The following is a 17,907-nucleotide window of genomic DNA, read 5'->3' on the forward strand; positions in this document are numbered from 1 at the left end:
AGAAGAAGAAGAAGAAGAAGAAGAAGAAGAAGAAGAAGAAGAAGAAGAAGAAGAAGAAGAAGAAGAAGAAGAAGAAGAAGAAGAAGAAGAAGAAGGACGGTGAACTCTGGAATGCTGGGAAGATAAGAAAATTGCTTTCTTTCAAATGCAAGACTTCCTGTGTGTCCCATTCTTATTGCTATGAGCTGGAGCTCATAGCAAAGTAACATTTCTTTGTATTCCAGTCTTGCACAGGCACCAAAACTTCAGCAGGAAGAGAGTTCATTCAGGTCACTGGTTAAACCAGCCAGGTCTACATTAAATATGTGACTCAGCATTCCCACTTCTCATTTCTGAACCTTTTGATGACTGCAAAGATAGCATTTAAAGTACAATGTAGCCCTGTAGTAATCAACATGTTCCTGGTTTTATGAAGTTCCTTGGAGGCTGAGAATTACAGTCTGTCCCCTGTCCTTGCAAAGTATAACAGGGTTTTGTTGATCACATATACCTACCTTTAATTTTATTATCTCTGTCCTCCTTTCTCTGCTTCATGGAATCCAGAGCTGTCAGAGTGGTGAGGATGAAGAAGAGGAAGACAAGGAAAAGACATTTGAAGTAAGTTTTCCCCAAGTTTACCACCCTCCCAGGACAACAGGCGTGGCTTGTAGCTGTGGATGTCGACATTAGCATGAGTTCACCCACCATGTGCTTGAAAGCCAGCAGAGCACATCTGTGAACAGGCCTGCTGACCTATCTAACTAGGTAGCGGGTATTGAGCAGCTGAACATCCGTAGATCACCCTACTAGTGTGAATATTGTGAACAATATTCTATCTCTGCCCAAACATTGCAGCAATAAGCCATAGAAGGACAACGTCAAACATCCAAAAATAAAAAATCAGAGTTATTTTTACACTAATTTTTGCACTACTATTCTATAAATGCAGATTGATAACAATTTTGATTTTAAGGCAGTTCAAGGCCCTGAAAATACTAAGATTAAACAATTCTAGGGTAATTTGAGAGACAAAGTACCAACAGAACATAAGTACAGAAATATATTTAGACTTCTGGAGAGCTTTGACATTCTAGCAGCCCATGACTGGTAGAAAGTGTCTCTTAACCATTGTGTGATCATGTTAGATAAACAGGCACTGCCTGCATTCAGAGACATACTTCAGCTATGCCCTTGGAGGTCTGTGTATGATGGACCATTGAAATTACACACACCTTAATCTTAGGTTGCTTCCTATAATTATGATCTCAAAGGGTAAGGGACTGTGTTAGTAAGCAATACTGAGAATAGAAAACTCAGCACCAACATATGAGTGAATTATGGATAGACTGTGTTGGAAAACTGAGTAGTAGCTGGTAGTAATAAACTTCAGAGATTAACTTTATCTGACAATCATGTACATTCTTTCTAAGACAGCTAACGATTGTCTTTCAACTCAGTTTACCCCAGTGAATTCCCTTCAAGAGAACATGGACAGGAAACAGGTGCATATGGTAGACCTGGGGCAGTTGAAGGAGTAGAGAACAGATCTTTCCCTGTGATTTTTCCCCCAGGAAAAAGAGATGGAGAAGCAGAAAACACTGTATCAGCAGGCTCGGCTGCATGAGCGGGGTGCTGCAGAGATGGTCCTACAGATGATAAGTGCCAGCAAAGGTGATGCTCCTCACTTCTGGGTGGGCCAGTGCAACTACCAGGGCGATGTCACACATGGTGGAGGCTTTATTAACAAGTCCTGACAAAGTCCGGTAGGTGCTATTTGCCACCTGTTACCTTGGCGATTCAATCTCATCTTCACCCTGGCAGGTGAGATGAGCCCCATGGTGGTGGAGACTCTGAAGCTGGGGATCGCCATTCTGAACGGAGGCAACACTGGGGTGCAACAGGTAATGGGGACTCAGGGGAAGCTTGCAGAGTTCCTGAGGGCTCCCATTTGACAGCTGTCAGGCTTCAGGGAAGAAGTGTAGACTGCTACACAGAGGAGCCTCCCAGACTCACTTGGCTGCTGTTTGTCCTTAGTGGCCAATTGTGTCTCAGTATTTGGAAACAAAGATAACATCAAGGCTGGGAGTAAATGTGCGCTTAGTAAAGACATTTTGATCCAGGGTTAAAAAAGAAAACACTTTTTATCAGATGATTTGCTGAAAAACATATATGTATATTTCTTTTGCAAAAGTTTTTGAGCATGAAGTATTTATTTCAACACTCCCACTTCTTAGCTGCCTTCCTGTGAGTGGGGGTGGCTGATAACCCTACGCATTTGTCAGTCCTTTATTCATTCATTGAGCAGTTAGTCACTGATTGCTGACCCTGCTAGGCTCCTCCTTGAGGGCTGAGGCTGTAGCAGTAGATCAGAGAAATTGAAACCCCTGCCACCCTACAGCTTTCATTCTAGTGAGTGTCAAGTGAGGCCTCATGTAACAGCATAGAGGGCAGCAGGCCTGGACATGGCTCGTCTCATGGACTTGTTTCATTATCTGAACCAGAACTGGCTGCTAAAGACAGAAATGTACTAGTGTCCTCTGGGCACTCCTAGGCAGAAAGCACCTCATTCACACTGTGTTTGTATGTTGGGGTTTCTCACATAAGTGGAACCATGTAATTTGTAACTACCTGTGATTTATTAGAGGTAATGTAATGGTATAATCTCAAAGACACTTCTTGGAGATGAAGAAAAGATCAAAGAGGGGAGATACGGGATCAAAACCGATTAAGATATGATATATAGATATATACAAGTACCCCAACACAAATGTAAATATCATGTATCTCATATGATAAAAAGAAAAAGGGATCTCTGTGCACAGAAAAGTAAAACTGGACAAAGCAGACCTTTTTGCTCCTGAAGTTACATTCCAAGTCCTTGGAGAGTTCTCACATTTGTAACTATTGTAATTATTGTATAGCAGTTGCCCAACCTCTAGCTCCTCCAAAACAAAACAACTGCCATTGTCTTGGTTACTTTCTGCTGTCTTCTGTCACCAGCTGTCAGTGGATTATCCTGGCAGATCCCTTATTTTAAATAAAAACTTTACTATATCACAAAATTTCTGCTTTCCCTAAAACAGAGAACACAAGAAACAAGGACTCTTGTGAGAGAACTATTGATCTTCCAAGTAGGCTTATTGCTAGTAACTCCTTGCTCCTGTCTGCAGATTCATACTATGAATACTTGAGGTGCTACACCAGCAATGTTAAACATTACCATGCCATCCTAAACATGGCCTGTTCCCGAGAAGAAATGATTCCAAGCAGTGGATTATGAATGCAAAAGGTCTATTCTACTTTAGAAATACTAGTGAGCCTTCACAAAATAAATGTGATCTGCCTACAAGATTCTGATTCTGAGTGTGGCTCAGCTATGTGTGATTATTGGTTTGGATTTTTAAGTGCATGCATGATTCTCACACTTAGGCCTGGGGTCTTGGGTTGGGGGGTTGTCATTTGTCCAGCAGAATCAGCACTTTAGAATAGTCTTCATAGCTTGAACTGTGTCTCTCTTACAGAAAATGCTAGATTATTTAAAGGAGAAAAAAGATGCTGGATTCTTTCAAAGCCTTTCTGGTCTTATGCAATCTTGCAGGTAAATATGAGGAAATCACTCAGGACTTTTGAAAACTCTTCATTATTCAACAGAAAGGGAGGCAGAAACTGATACATAAAATCACTGGCTTATCATGGAATTATTGAGACAGGGCTCAGCAACCAGCTACCCTAGAGAGCCAGGAGGGTGGGTATTGTTCCTCCACACTTCCAGGTCACGTCCAAGCAGGACAACATTCGGAAGGAAGTGCATAGTCTCCATTAGCTACAAACACACAGCTGTTGTCTTCAACTGCCTTCCTTACCCCCTTTTCTGGTAGGCTGTTCTCCTGGGAGGCTCAGTGCCTACTTACAGTTTCTTCTCAAGCATGTATGCCCATAAATGTCAAATCAAAATGGAATGAAATGAGGAGAAACTCCTCACTATGACTCATGGCTGCATTTCCACTGATCCTTTCACCTTTAATCTTAATGATTCTTTGAGCTTCAAAATGTGCTTGGTGGATACACGCTCTGACACATCCATTTTGATGGTGACTCATCCTGGCATGGGAACATCTTGACATAGCCTAAAAACAATGTTTATGCTACCAAATTCAGTAAGCCACCCTTCCTGGCTGAACCCTCTGGCAACTATATAACATAAAACCAAAAGTCGTAAGGTCCTTGCTCATTTCAGAAATAACACAGCAGTCTTTCTGAGAAAAGTGCCACCTTATTCCCTAAAGTGCATGTTTATATTGAATAGTCTGCAACTCATTCTAAAAAAGATTAAGATTGTATGAAGTTAGCTCATTTGCCTCCAAGTAATGTGATTTAAAATGGAACATTATGTTTTCCATTTGAAAATCCAGAGGATGAACATTCTTTCTTTTAGTAAAGTTCATAATTTGCTAACCTTATTTGATAGGCTAAACATTGTACCCTTGGGTAATAAGGAGCATGCAATGTGATCCCTCACTCACATATCTATTCTTTTCCATCAGCAACCTATTAGTTTATTATCTCTCTCTGGAAGAGAAAATATAATATTGCCAGACCTGACTCACTGAGGGGAAAATAGTACTTGTGAACTCAGAGGTGGCCAAAATCAGGACAGTTTAGTTCCACATTGCTCATCAAATTCTCCATGAAATTTCCAAGAGCCCATCCAGAATTCTGCCATATTTAATATTGCTAAATTTGTTTATAATTTGCTTCTAATGATGGTGTGGAGGGACACGTGACATACACTTAGATGCCAACTGACTTGTAACTGAAGTTTTAACCTATTTTAATGGGTTTTGATGATTAGAAAAAGAATACACATTTGTAAAATATTAAGCAGTAGAGAAATTGAAACTTTCAACATGAGTGTTTTGGGATGAAGTAAGGATCAGATATACGGTTCAAAATCAAAACAGCTTCAAAGCAACTAGATCCAGATGTCCTTCTCATGTTGTCCTCCCCTGGTAGCAAAACCAATATAAAAAAAAAATAGTACCATGCTGTTGAGGAGCTCTTTTTATAGCAGAGTCCAGGAACAAAGCAACGGGGATAGCAAAAGAAATTTCACTATTTTCTGTTTAAAATGCATCTCTTCTGTAGAATGCATGAGATAAAAGAGGAAAGAATGCCATTAGCTTTCTAGGGTGTTAGTCATTTCCTTTACCTAGTGGCTCTAGGAAGGTCACATCTTGCAGTCTTAATGGATTCAGCTATAACCTTCCCTAAGAGGTTTATTCTTATAAGTTTGGTTTTGTGAGACCTTTCTTAATGGAAAAGAGTTGGGTTTATTGGTAAAACAGAAAGAGCGCTACTTGAAAATCATGTGATCATATAGTACTTTCATTATTAAGAGGGATTCCTGGCTTAAGTAAAATTTGTTGGTAGCTGTAACTGGGAAGGATGGGGGATGTAGGTACGAAAAAGTTAGCTAACTTGTCACAAGTTCACAAGCACCTATGGGCATATCTGCCTTTAGAAATCTTGCAAAGCTGTCTGTAGAAGTCTTGGCTTCTATTGGCTCCTGAATGATACAGAAACTTTAAAAGGATGCAGCCTCTGAAATCTGGAAGCTTTCTTAACAAGAATGCCTGCCATAAAGTAAAGGAACTGTTAAATTTTGAACTACACTATGCATAATTTCATTTACGATAGTACAGAGGCAAGATATCTTTAGTCAGTAGATACATTGACACTAGAAATCTATTTTCCCAGTGTTTACTAGCCCTGAAACTTGTTTCGATCTGTCTGTTAAAAGTGTCCTTGACTTGAATGCATTTGAGAGGCAGAATAAAGCTGAAGGCCTGGGGATGGTCACTGAAGAAGGAACACGTGAGTAACTCATGGCTGTCAAGGCCGTTGTCTTCCTGATTGAAATCTTCACTCTTTCTTGTTAGAGTTCTTGCTCATTGCTTCTGAATTTACTAAGAGTTGCTCCATTTGAGCAAAACATTTCCACCAGTAACTTTGATAAAGCCAGAATCCAGGAAGGCTGTGTTCATAGAGTCATTTAGAACTGTTTACTGTGGTGTTTATGGATTCTTACTTTGTACTCTTCTTTTTTTCTCTTATTGCCAGTCATCGTTCGTGAACGTGGTAAGTTTGCATTTCTGACCCAAATCCCTGTCTGAATCTTAAGAGATCTAATTTAATTGCCACAGCATAGACACATCTTAGGTTTTGTGGTTGCATGTTGAGTTTAACTCAGCCATTTGATGCTTAATTAAAGGAGTATATTCCACCTGTAAAGCATGGGTTATGGACTGTGAGCCACTTACTACCATTATCCTAGTTCTCATTACAAATGCATTTTGGGAATACATAATGCACCTTTGCTGGGTTCTGTGCTCAGCGCCTCAGCTCCAAATTAATTGGACTGATCATGATTTATCCAAAGTTTTTTCCCCAATATGTTCTGGCACAACTTTGTTAGTACTTTTGTAGTCATTTGAATTGGAAGGCATTTCCTATTGAGGAAGCCAAACAAAAGCTCACCAGCATGTTATGTTTTTCAAGGTGAAAAAGTACTCCAGAATGATGAGTTCACACGAGATCTCTTTAGATTCCTACAGTTACTGTGTGAAGGACATAACAGTGGTAAGTAGAATGGTTCCTTTTGTCGAAGAAAAACAATATTTGAATGCAAGACTAGAAGTCAGTTAATCATGTTCTACTTGATAAAACAGGTTGCTAACCCAAGGACATCAGTCAATTAATTCTTCCATCAGAAACTGCATAAAACAACTTCACAGCTAACACTATTTAGTGCCACCAAGGCTAAACTGTTTCTGTAATCCCCAGTCCCTGTATTCATCCCCTTGCAGTTTATTAAGTCCTGTTTCAGGTGTCACCAAGTTATGATGGCTCAGAACAGATTTCTGCTGGCCTCAAATATGGTGTCATTACAAAACATTTCCCTTAGTGTGCCTCTTCTGCCTTCAGCTGAGAGGATGTAACAAGGGCAAGGTCTGACCCAACACTGTTGTTCTCAGATTTTCAGAACTTCCTCCGGACACAGATGGGCAACACCACCACCGTGAATATCATCATCAGCACTGTGGACTACCTGCTACGTCTGCAGGTGGGTATGAGATCCCTGAGAAATGGTACCCTCAGCCGTGCTTCCAGAAGGTGCGAACAGTGCCCCAGGTTGGGGGGCCTAGGACCAAATGCTGTTCTACCTGCAGTGAGCTTAGGTCTCCAGAAGCCCATCATACGCTGGTGGTACATTTAGTAACATGTAGCCTACTCAACACCACAGCTTAGCACCGCAGTATACCACAGGGAGCTCTGGCTTGTGGCCCTTCCTAGGACTGTAAGAGAATATCGTGCCACATGTTGCTAACCCAAGAGAAGACCAAAATTCAAAATTCCAAGTAGTTTCTGCTGAACGCTTACTGAAAAATCCTAAATTGAATAATCCTAAATTGAAGCCACATAAGTAGGGGATGATCTGTATAATCAAGTCCTAATAAGAAAAAAAACAATAAGCATTTTTAATCTATGTCCATCCATACACTACAAGTTTTCTTAATGCCTAAAAGCTGTGCTTAGGGCTGGCCACATAGCTCAGCAGAGCTTAAGCTCTGCTAAGGCAGAGCACAGGGACCAGGTTCGATCCCTGCTTGCTGAGCCGACCCCACCCCTGGGCCATGATGAGACGGCAAATGAGACTGGGAGCAGTGGTGCTTGCCTGTAATCCCAGCTCTTGGGAGGCTGAAAACAGGAGAATCACTATGAGTCCAATCCACACAGTGAGACCCTGTAGACCCTCTCCTAAGCTCATAGAAAAAATTTTTTTAAAATGCTGTGCTTATGACTAAAGTGTGGAAGCTAGCTATGGTGGCACCACTTGTAATCCCAGCACTCTGACAAGCAAGAGGAATGAAAGTTCAAGCCCAGCCTGAGCCATGTAGGAAAGCCTGTCTGAACACAAAAACTACAATAGGGCTGGACTGAGCTGGGCATGGTGGTGCATGCCTGTAATCCCAGTGGGAGGCTGAGGCAGTAGGATCATTACAAATTCAAGACCAGCCTAGGCTGCAAAGTGAGCTTAAGACCAGCCTGAGCTGCATAGTGAGACCCTGTCTCAAAAAGACAAAAAATAATAATCAAAATAAAATAGGGCTGTGGTTATATAGCTTAGTGAAAATACCCTGGGTGTAATCCTCAGTATTGAATTAAAAAAAAAATTAAAGTAGGAGAAAAAGGTTACATGCCAAATTACCTGCCATAAAATGCTGATTTATTTTAGTTTTACCAGTGAAAATCTAGGTTTAGTGCCTAAGAGTTAAAAAACAACCTGTAAATAAGGACAGAAAATTTCATAGAAAAAAAAAATGATACAAGCTAGCAGAGGTGTGTTACATGCCTAGCATCCCAGCCCCCTGGGAGACTGAGGTGGGAAGATCACACATTCAAGCTCAGTCTGGGCAACTGAGTGACTAATGGGATCCTGTCTCAAAATGTCAAAACTTCTAAAAAGGGCTAGAGATGTACTCAATGTAAAGGTCCTGGGTTCAATCCCTAATATAAAAAAAAAAGTGATAAGAATGAATTATCAAATTGTTAGTATTAAGAAGCACCTGGCTTAATTATTTGAATAACAGTCAGAAGTATATTGAGAAAAATCTACACCTTGTAAAACTGGATTTTATTTTTCTCATGGCTGAGTCATCCTGATTTTGCCACTTCCAGGAAACCTGGACCAATTTAGTTCCCTTCTACCTTCTTCACCTATAAGGTGGGTGAGACCTACCTCGTAGAGGTGCAGCAGAGGTGGAGAGATTTTAGATGAGTAACATGGTCAGAACAGTGTCACTTAAGTTGTTAGCTACTATGTTGTTGCTGTTGCTATGATTATTTGACTGATAATCATTTTCTTTGGTCTACTTTTCCATGTTGAATAAATTGTTCTGTAGTAGAGTATCCCAGGTGCTGAGAGTTGTCCTCTCTCCTGTCTTTTTCCTTGGGAAGAAGTACAGGTGTTTGAAAGGTGCAAGGACTCAGACATTTCCATCCTTCTCCACAGAGACCCTGGCTCCCATCAGAGCAAGGCACTCAAAGCTGTAGGATTCTCTTCATCCTCATCGAGTCAAATGCCACTGACTGAAGCCTGAGAAATACTAAACTCTCCTTGTTTATTTTTAGGAATCAATCAGTGATTTCTACTGGTACTATTCAGGAAAGGATATCATTGATGAATCTGGACAGCACAATTTTTCTAAAGCTCTAGCAGTCACCAAGCAGATTTTCAATTCTCTTACAGAATATATCCAGGTACGTGCTAATGAGTACAGATTTGAAAACAAGAGAACATGTTTAATGACCCCTCTTTATATGCCCTGGAGGCACGCAGTGGGCTCACGTGTGGCCCTATTGCTGACTGTGCTTCTTATTTAGAAATAGGAACCAGTAGCGCCTGTACTGAGAACCTGTAGTTTGTGATCCCTTAGTGGTACCTACTCTGGTGTTGTCACACTTTATTTGCATTTATGTGGTCACATTTTGCTTTCCCTCCTGGACTGAAAATTTTTCATGGACAGAAATTTCTTATTCAGCTTAGAAGTCTTCATGTCTAGCACACTGACCCATCAATATCTGATGTTATGTTTTGATTATTTATTTATTTATTTAAACAGGTTCTCATTATGTAGTCCAAATTGGCCTTGAACTCACAATTTATCCCAGGCTGGCCTCAGATTTGCAGTAATCTACCTGCCTCAGCCTACTGAGTGCTGGGGTTACAGACAGATGTGCACAACTGTGTCCAGACAAACTACTTGTTTTTAATAAGCATGGAGAGTGAACTAGAAAATGATTGATAAAATAGTGAAACAAAGGAATAAAGGGAGAGTGCTGTTACCTCAAATAAAGATTAAAAACAATCCATGAGCTCCTATTAGTTATTTCAGAAATTAACTCTATGGGAAGTGATTTCAGATGCACATAAACTATGCACATGGCAGTCAAACCTGCAGGTGAACTTCAAGTTGAATGTCTAGACCATTGAGTAGTCTTTCTCTACTCAAAGCATTCTTTAGTTAATGCCTACAGTGATCTACCTACTGTGAAAAGGAAAAAAAAAGATATTCTCAAGCATAATTTTCTGCAAAATAAGTACCCATATCATAGTCCTCTGTGATGTAAGATTTTAAGCAAAATGAATACTTCATCTTCATAATAGCATAACCAGAGACTCATGAAAAAAAATTTCATTCATTTATTCACCAAAAAAAATTTTAACTTGTGCTGCATACTGTGATTCATGAAAAGTTTAGTAAATGGGCACTATTGTTTTAAAAAGCCTAACAAAATTCATTACACAAGGAAAATTATTTGATACAAAATGATTGATGACACATGATTCGAAATATTCACACATGCTGTGCTGTGACTGCAATTGTGAGAGTTCAAAGGAAGAGGAGATACTCTGGAGCCACAGAGCTCATGGTTTACAGGGCTGTGGGATGTGGACGGATAGAAAGGAGGAGGAAGTACATTCCAGGTCAGTCTTTGGGAAAAACTACAGAGATAGGATTGTGCATAACTTCTTGAGAAATAATGTCAACAATTACATCAACTTGGTGAGACAGGAAAGAAAATCAAGGAAAGAAACAGTGAATATTTTATCCATTTTCTTGTACACTTTCATTTCTTCCTCAAAAACATTCTGTAAACTAGGAGAGTTGGAGTTTTTAGTGGCTCTTTTTTATGAGCTACATAATGGTACTGAAATCTGTTCTATCAAAAACATTAGGTTTTCATCAGGTAAATACCCATATGATGAGCTAATTAGTTCAATCAGGTCATATTGCTCATTAAAATAAACATAAAACTAAGATTACCAACTTGAAAAGATGAATTTTAAGGGGGAAAGTTGCCCTTATCTCACTTAAGTACTGGAAGAACAGAGAGAATCCTAGGAATCAGTGAAGTTCTATACCTATATCTAAAGTTCTACAGAATTTGAAATACTAGGAAAATCACTAGATGTTTTTCACTTGCATCTGAATTGATCTGAGAAAAAAACATCCTTATCTTCAAAAGTTGCCCCTGGGGCACTTAACCCAAAAGGACAACCTCATATTTTGTGACTATGAATTTCTTTCAGCAGCTAATTTTGCTCCAAAAGAATATAATAGCTGCTAGGCATCAGAATCTGAATTCCATAATCAGTGATTTTTAAACACTCTCACTTGAATGATGATACAGGCAGTGTTTCTCCTGTACTCCACTTGCTTGAGAAATCTGCCAAGACTCTCCCAGAACTTGAGGTACATCTGTGTCCTTTCTCAAGAACCTTGTTATTGAAGAGTGAGTCAAGATTATTCAAAGAATATGAAAAAATATGTATGGCTATAAGATAGAGTTAAGAGTGTTGCTTCAATAATAGGAAGGTTAATATCAAGGGAAATGCAAACTAATAATTAATTAAATCATCCCTGTATATTCAGCTTTCAGAAACAACATTTGACATCCTATTATACTGAAGTTTAGGTCAATGATAGTAAAAACCTAGAAGTGATTGGACAAGGTCTATTACCAATATACATGTTTAATTTGACTAAATGATCACATGATCGTAGCATCATATGTATCTTTGCTTGAGACAGGAGATAAGCTGGAGCTTGGTTTTCAAACTGTGTTCATAAAACCCTCGATAACTATTTTAAATATTGTCCATCATCATAGGATTTTATTTGGAGGATGCTTTGGGAAGCTAAAAGAAAATTTCTGAACATTGCTAGTGTGTAAAATCCCTAGATTTTTTCCCCCTAGATATATACTACAGTCAGAAAGGGGGAGAAGTAATAACCTGTGAAAACTTTGAGTTCTGAAATATGTGACTTTCGGAAAGTGCTATCTGCTCAGATAAAAAGGCATCAGCTCCCCTTACTGCAACAGGTTTCAGAGTACCCTGTGATGCTGATGGGGAATCAGGATGTCCTCCTCTCCATAGGGCCCTTGCATTGGGAATCAGCAGAGCCTGGCTCACAGCAGGCTGTGGGACGCAGTGGTCGGCTTCCTCCATGTATTTGCTAACATGCAGATGAAACTCTCTCAGGTACTGTGGCCTGTTCCCCATACATTCTGTTGGTATGAGTTGCTCAAAGATCCTCAGCCCTTAGTTTTTCCATTGTGGATGTGGCTGCTTGATCAAAGGCTGGCGAAAGCCATGCAGATTAGACTTTACTTTTAAAGCTGAGGGCCACAAGGGGAGACAGGATTGGATGCCTCCAGGGGGTCCCGGATAGGCTTCTGCATGAATGCAACTTCCTTCCGTGTCCCACTGACCTTTTCTTTTTGAAATTGCCTCAACACTTGCTTCTTATGGTGTTAATCCTGTTGCTTTCTTGTTACTGTATGTCAGTGTGTGAACACTATGTCCATCCTTTCTGAATGGTCAAATGTTGCATGTGTCTGTCATCCTCATATATTCACTTCCCCACCTTTGCTTCCTCCTCCCTCCTCATCTCTGCCTCTCCTTCTCACTCCCCATCTCTCTGGCAAGATGAATCAGAATCACTCAGAGCATTTATTATGAAAAATAAATGTAGCATATGTAGTAGTGATCACCTCTCTCCATGGCAACACATGAGGGAGAACTTCAGGATGTGTTTCAGGCTGATTAGAGTAACATTTGCAGCATTAATTTAAATAATGTTTATCTAAAATTTTCAAGGCTGTGACATCTGCCTCCTCTCTTCTGGAATGTGCTATTTAACCCTTTCATTTTTCCCCTTTTGACTCTGGCCTTATGGGAAGAGAGAGTTCTTGGGAGGGCTACAAATCTGGCATAATATACTCACTTGTTTGTGAATAAGGACAGTGTGGTATTGAGGCTCCCAGAGACAGGAGCCCTGGCCCTGCCACCTTCTCACCAGTGACTTCTGGAAAGTCACTTCCCATTTCTGGTTTTTGCTTTCATTAAATATTCAGAGTTCGAATGGATGATCTCTGAGGTCTCTTCTCAGCTCTAATATTCTATGCTTTTGTGCTTACCTACTTCCAGTGTAGGTATTGCACACACCATATAGGGGAAATTTCTTCAGAAATTTGAAGGGCTAGGCAAAGAGCTATGTCTTTTTTAAAAACAAAAGGACCATTAAAATTAATTTAAAAAAATAAATTTAAACAAAAAATACCAAAAGGATGTATAAAAGACGTGTGACCCAGAAAATATTTTTTTTTAATTTTACCATCAGATCACTCTTCCAAAATCATTTCCTAATTTGAATATTATTCTCCAATTAATCTTCTAAAGATCATTTTCTGTAGCACAGGTATAAAGTACAGAGCTAATATAGCAATGCTCTGCCTGCATTGCTGAAATTAAAGCTGAACAGACTAATATCCAAGCCACCTGGAGGAACAACCTCAATTATAAATCATTTTAAGGAACCAGTGGCTCCTAGAACACCATGAGCTAGAATCAGCATAATCCTGTTCAGAGAGAAAGGAGAACTGATTTGGTAACTACAAACTGCATACTTTCATCAGTTATTTTTTTCCATAATTTTATTGAGAAACAAATAGCAATGAGACAGTTTCAAACCAAATTGGTAAGACAGTTTTCTTTCATCAGTTATGATAATAACCCCATGAATATCATTAGTAAGTTTCCAGTATAGAAAATAACAATACAAACTATTAGAGCCATCTAAAGGTTCTTTGGTGGATTAGGTTGTTCAGTAGTTTGGACAACAGTTGGTGTATCTGCCATATTTTACAATAAAAGAAGAAAGGTAACATTCTGTTGGACAAGTCTTGCTACAGCAAACCTCCTGAGCTGCAGAGGCTGGAGGATAAGACATTCTCATTCGCAATGAGAAGGGAGCTAATTCTTGACCTTGACGCAGCCTTCGCCTAACCTTTCCAGAGCAGGCTCTTCTTGCTCACTGCCCTGTACTTTGCTGAGGGATCAGATAGCTCAGGGGTATCTCCTGTTTCTGTTCTAGGATTCCAGTCAGATCGAGCTGCTGAAGGAACTCTTGGATCTCCTTCAGGACATGGTGGTGATGCTTCTGTCCCTCCTGGAAGGTTGGGCTGTTTGGTATAACTAGGCATTCACACAACTGTAATTGGTCTAAGCACTAACCTTACTAATCACACAGATGATCCTTCTGGAAGGTCATTGATGCCATATGCTATTGGTTAAAATGCCAAATTTTCAGAAAGAAAAAAAAAAATCAGTGAGGGGCACGTGGTCTGCTGGACAGAGCCTGAAACCAACTCATTTTCTATCAATAGGAAAGCCAGAATGAACTGGGGAAATCCTCCAAGCTTTGCTCTTCCCTATCCTCTCCCTCTCCCCATTGCTTTTCAATACATCTGGCTGCCAGTGTGTATGCCAGCCATCTACTTGGCACCTTCCTAAGTCTAAGGGGATAAGAGGGACACCACATATCCCAATGTGTCCCCAACAATCTAATAATGAAACCACTTTCCAGGCTCCAGGCCAGAACAAAAGGCCACAGTGCAGCCATCTCTATCTTCCCTTTGTTTCTTCTCCCTTGGGTGTAGTCTTTAAGGCTTGCTGCTCCCTCCTGCCCATTTTCAAATCATCATGGTCAGAAAAGAACTGACTAATTTGGCACAGAAATCTTCTAAAAGTAGCTACTTGCCCAGTTACCTATTGGCTTGGATTTATTTATATATTTGTATGTCTTTTTGAACCTGCCTCACAGGGAATGTGGTAAATGGAACTATTGGCAAGCAGATGGTTGACACACTGGTAGAATCATCTACCAATGTAGAAATGATCTTGAAATTCTTTGACATGTTCTTGAAACTTAAAGACTTAACCAGCTCAGACACCTTCAAAGAATATGACCCAGATGGTAAAGGGATCATCTCCAAGAAAGAATTTCAGAAGGCCATGGAGGGGCAAAAGCAGTACATACAGTCAGAGATTGACTTTCTCCTATCATGTGCAGAGGCAGATGAAAATGAAATTTTTAATTACATTGACTTTGTGGACCGGTTCCACGAGCCTGCCAAAGACATAGGGTTTAATGTGGCAGTGTTACTGACAAATCTTTCTGAACACATGCCTAATGACTCTCGCCTAAAGTGTCTCTTGGACCCCGCAGAGAGTGTGCTGAATTACTTTGAACCATACCTGGGACGGATTGAGATCATGGGTGGTGCCAAGAAAATCGAGCGTGTTTATTTTGAGATCAGTGAATCCAGTCGGACTCAGTGGGAGAAGCCTCAAGTGAAGGAGTCTAAGCGGCAGTTCATTTTTGATGTGGTCAATGAAGGTGGGGAGCAAGAGAAGATGGAGCTGTTTGTGAGCTTCTGTGAGGACACAATCTTTGAGATGCAGTTGGCATCACAGATCTCTGAGTCTGATTCAGCTGACCGGCCAGAGGAGGAGGAAGAAGAAAATGATGCTTCCTATGTGTTAGAAATGGAGGGGGAGGAGCAGGAAGACAAGTCCTTCGAGCCTGCCTCTGCATTTGCCATGGCCTGTGCCTCGGCAAAGAGAAATGTTTCCAACCTTCTAAAGAGGGCAACCCTGAAAAACCTCAGGAAGCAGTACCGGAATGTGAAGAAGATGAGTGCAAAAGAGCTGGTGAAGGTGTTCTTCTCTTTTTACTGGGTGTTTTTCGTGGGGCTATTCCAGATGTTCTTCACCATATTAGGAGGAATATTTCAGGTCCTCTGGAATACTGTATTTGGAGGGGGACTTGTAGAAGGGGCAAAAAACATCAGAGTGACCAAGATTCTGGGTGACATGCCAGATCCAACGCAGTTTGGGATCCACGATGATGCCATGGAGGCTGAAAGGGCAGATGCGGTTGAGCCAGGTCTCACAGCTGAGCTAGTGCACTGTGTGAAGGGGGAGAAGGGAGACGCAGACATCATGTCAGACCTCTTTGGACTCCACTCAAAGAAAGAAGGTGGCTTAAAGCATGGACCTGAGGTGGGTTTGGGTGACCTCTCTGAAATTATTGGCAAGGACGAGCCCCCTACATTAGAGAGTACTGTGCAGAAGAAAAGGAAAGCACAGGTAAGCACGACTTGTTTCTGTCTTTCTTTAACCTCAGAAAAAGATGTGCTACTGTATCCTGAAATTAGTACTGACACCATTTGCCTAAGAGCTAACACTGTACTAGATGTTGGTTCTGCTATGAATCCCTCCAGTCTTATAACTCTGCAGTGTCTGAGGGAATTGAGACCTATCTGGTCATTCAAGGTTTAGTTGATTAGTGGTCTTGCAGTTTTCATTATAGAATTTAAGTAGGAGATTTTAAACCTTCACCTTGCTTCAAGATTTTATCCTATTAGTTTTCACAGTCCACAGGTTTATACAGTGAACCAAGAGCATAGAAAACAAGGTTTAATGTAAAAGGAGAGTTATCTTGTGAGACAGCACTTCTACGAGTACACTCAAAGGTCCACATGATGTCATCTACTTTGGGGCAGCTTCCCAGTGAGATTAATCATGCCTGAAATATTTTTATCCTTGTGATGCTCCCACTATTCATGCAGGACTTGAGATCTATCAACTCGATGAAATGAAAGAGATTCCAGTGGGCCCTGGGAGGCCCTGGCTGTTCCTACTATTGAAACATCTAATCAGGAGTAACATTCTTGTAACAAAGAGAGCAGAGAAGAGTGGAGCGATGAGAAGCCAAAACTTACTTGCATTTACTCTTTCCATGATTATTTATGGGATGTTTTAGATTCTGAGAGTACAGTGAGAAGTGTTTGTCCTTATAGTGAAGAAGATAGACATAGACCAGTCAATATAAGCACAAAGTCTGCTCAGAAGGAGAAATGTCAGGAGGAGATGCATAGGTGAGAACTCTTACCCAGCATAGAGAGTCAGGGTAGAAAGCAGCAGACCACAGGCATTCTTACTACCTCCTTCATTCATTCTGTTTTGCTTCCTGATAAAACCTACAACTCAGAAGAGCTTGATACATAACAGAGATGCATTCTGGGATTTTATGTGTCCAGCTGTGTTCTACAATATAAGAATACATTGGTTAACAGAAGAAACAACACTTTTGCTCTTGTGAAACTGAAACTCTAGTGGAGAAGGCAACAAATAAATAATTACCATTTACCATGCATGGTAAGATAAATGAACAAGCTACCAGGGTAGACATAGCTCTACTATAAACAGGGAGGAGAGGCTTCTGAAAACATGTCATCTTAGCCAAGTGCTAAAGGATGACAAGCACATGGACAGTCAGGGCAGTTGTGCTCTACGCAGAGCTGATGGCTTATGCCAAGATGCTGATAGGCAAAAGGATCTGGAATGTTCAGGAATGGAAAAGGCTGAGAATCTGGATATAGAAAACAACAAATGGGGGGTACAAGATGAGGAGGAAAAGGCTAGGATTGTGTAGGGTGTGGAGGCTTTGGTGAGGACCTTGGCTTTTTTCCAAGTATGGTGATCATCACCATCTAGGGGGATCAGGCTGGCGGCAAGGAGACTGAGAAAAAAGAAAGCACATGGGTGGGATGTGGGCTCTGGTCAAGACTTGGTGTAATCTGGGTCACATCTCTCTTATCCCTTGAGGCAGTAGGACTGCTGCCACAGGGATCTCACAAGGTTCAAGCTCAGGTTTACCAGCTGAGTAATAGAGGAACAATTGAAATCTCTGAAAGTCTGAAATCTCTGTCTTGGCATCTTTCCAGAGAAGCTTAAGCTATGGCAGGAAGCGTATGTTCTGTGATTCGGAGAGAAGCTGAAACATGAAGAGGAAAAAGATCTAAGACTTGAAACCATGAAGAATCTGGCAAAAACATGGCTCACACTGAGCTTACTCCTGGGGGAAACCTTAACTAACTGTCATTTTTGTCTAGGCAGCAGAGATGAAGGCAGCACATGAAGTCGAAGGAAAAGTAGAATCTGAGAAGGCAGAG

At 40.6% G+C, this 17,907-nt stretch overlaps 1 protein-coding gene across 1 annotated transcript in view; it reads left to right on the plus strand.

Annotated features, from left to right (window-relative positions):
* Positions 1-17,907, plus strand: part of Ryr3 (ryanodine receptor 3) — a 622,696-nt gene that overhangs the window by 579,010 nt on the left and 25,779 nt on the right. The window contains exons 77-89 of the mRNA XM_023703237.1: positions 544-597; positions 1,551-1,650; positions 1,801-1,880; positions 3,501-3,577; positions 5,780-5,853; positions 6,100-6,117; positions 6,538-6,618; positions 7,014-7,102; positions 9,172-9,300; positions 11,984-12,088; positions 13,983-14,064; positions 14,712-16,039; positions 17,848-17,906. Coding sequence (XP_023559005.1) covers positions 544-597; positions 1,551-1,650; positions 1,801-1,880; positions 3,501-3,577; positions 5,780-5,853; positions 6,100-6,117; positions 6,538-6,618; positions 7,014-7,102; positions 9,172-9,300; positions 11,984-12,088; positions 13,983-14,064; positions 14,712-16,039; positions 17,848-17,906 — 2,276 coding nt within the window. The remainder of the gene's footprint in view (positions 1-543; positions 598-1,550; positions 1,651-1,800; positions 1,881-3,500; positions 3,578-5,779; positions 5,854-6,099; positions 6,118-6,537; positions 6,619-7,013; positions 7,103-9,171; positions 9,301-11,983; positions 12,089-13,982; positions 14,065-14,711; positions 16,040-17,847; position 17,907) is intronic.

Source organism: Octodon degus, unplaced genomic scaffold, assembly GCF_000260255.1.
Source record: "Octodon degus isolate 3935 unplaced genomic scaffold, OctDeg1.0 scaffold00166, whole genome shotgun sequence".
NCBI classification, from domain to species: Eukaryota; Metazoa; Chordata; class Mammalia; order Rodentia; family Octodontidae; genus Octodon; species Octodon degus.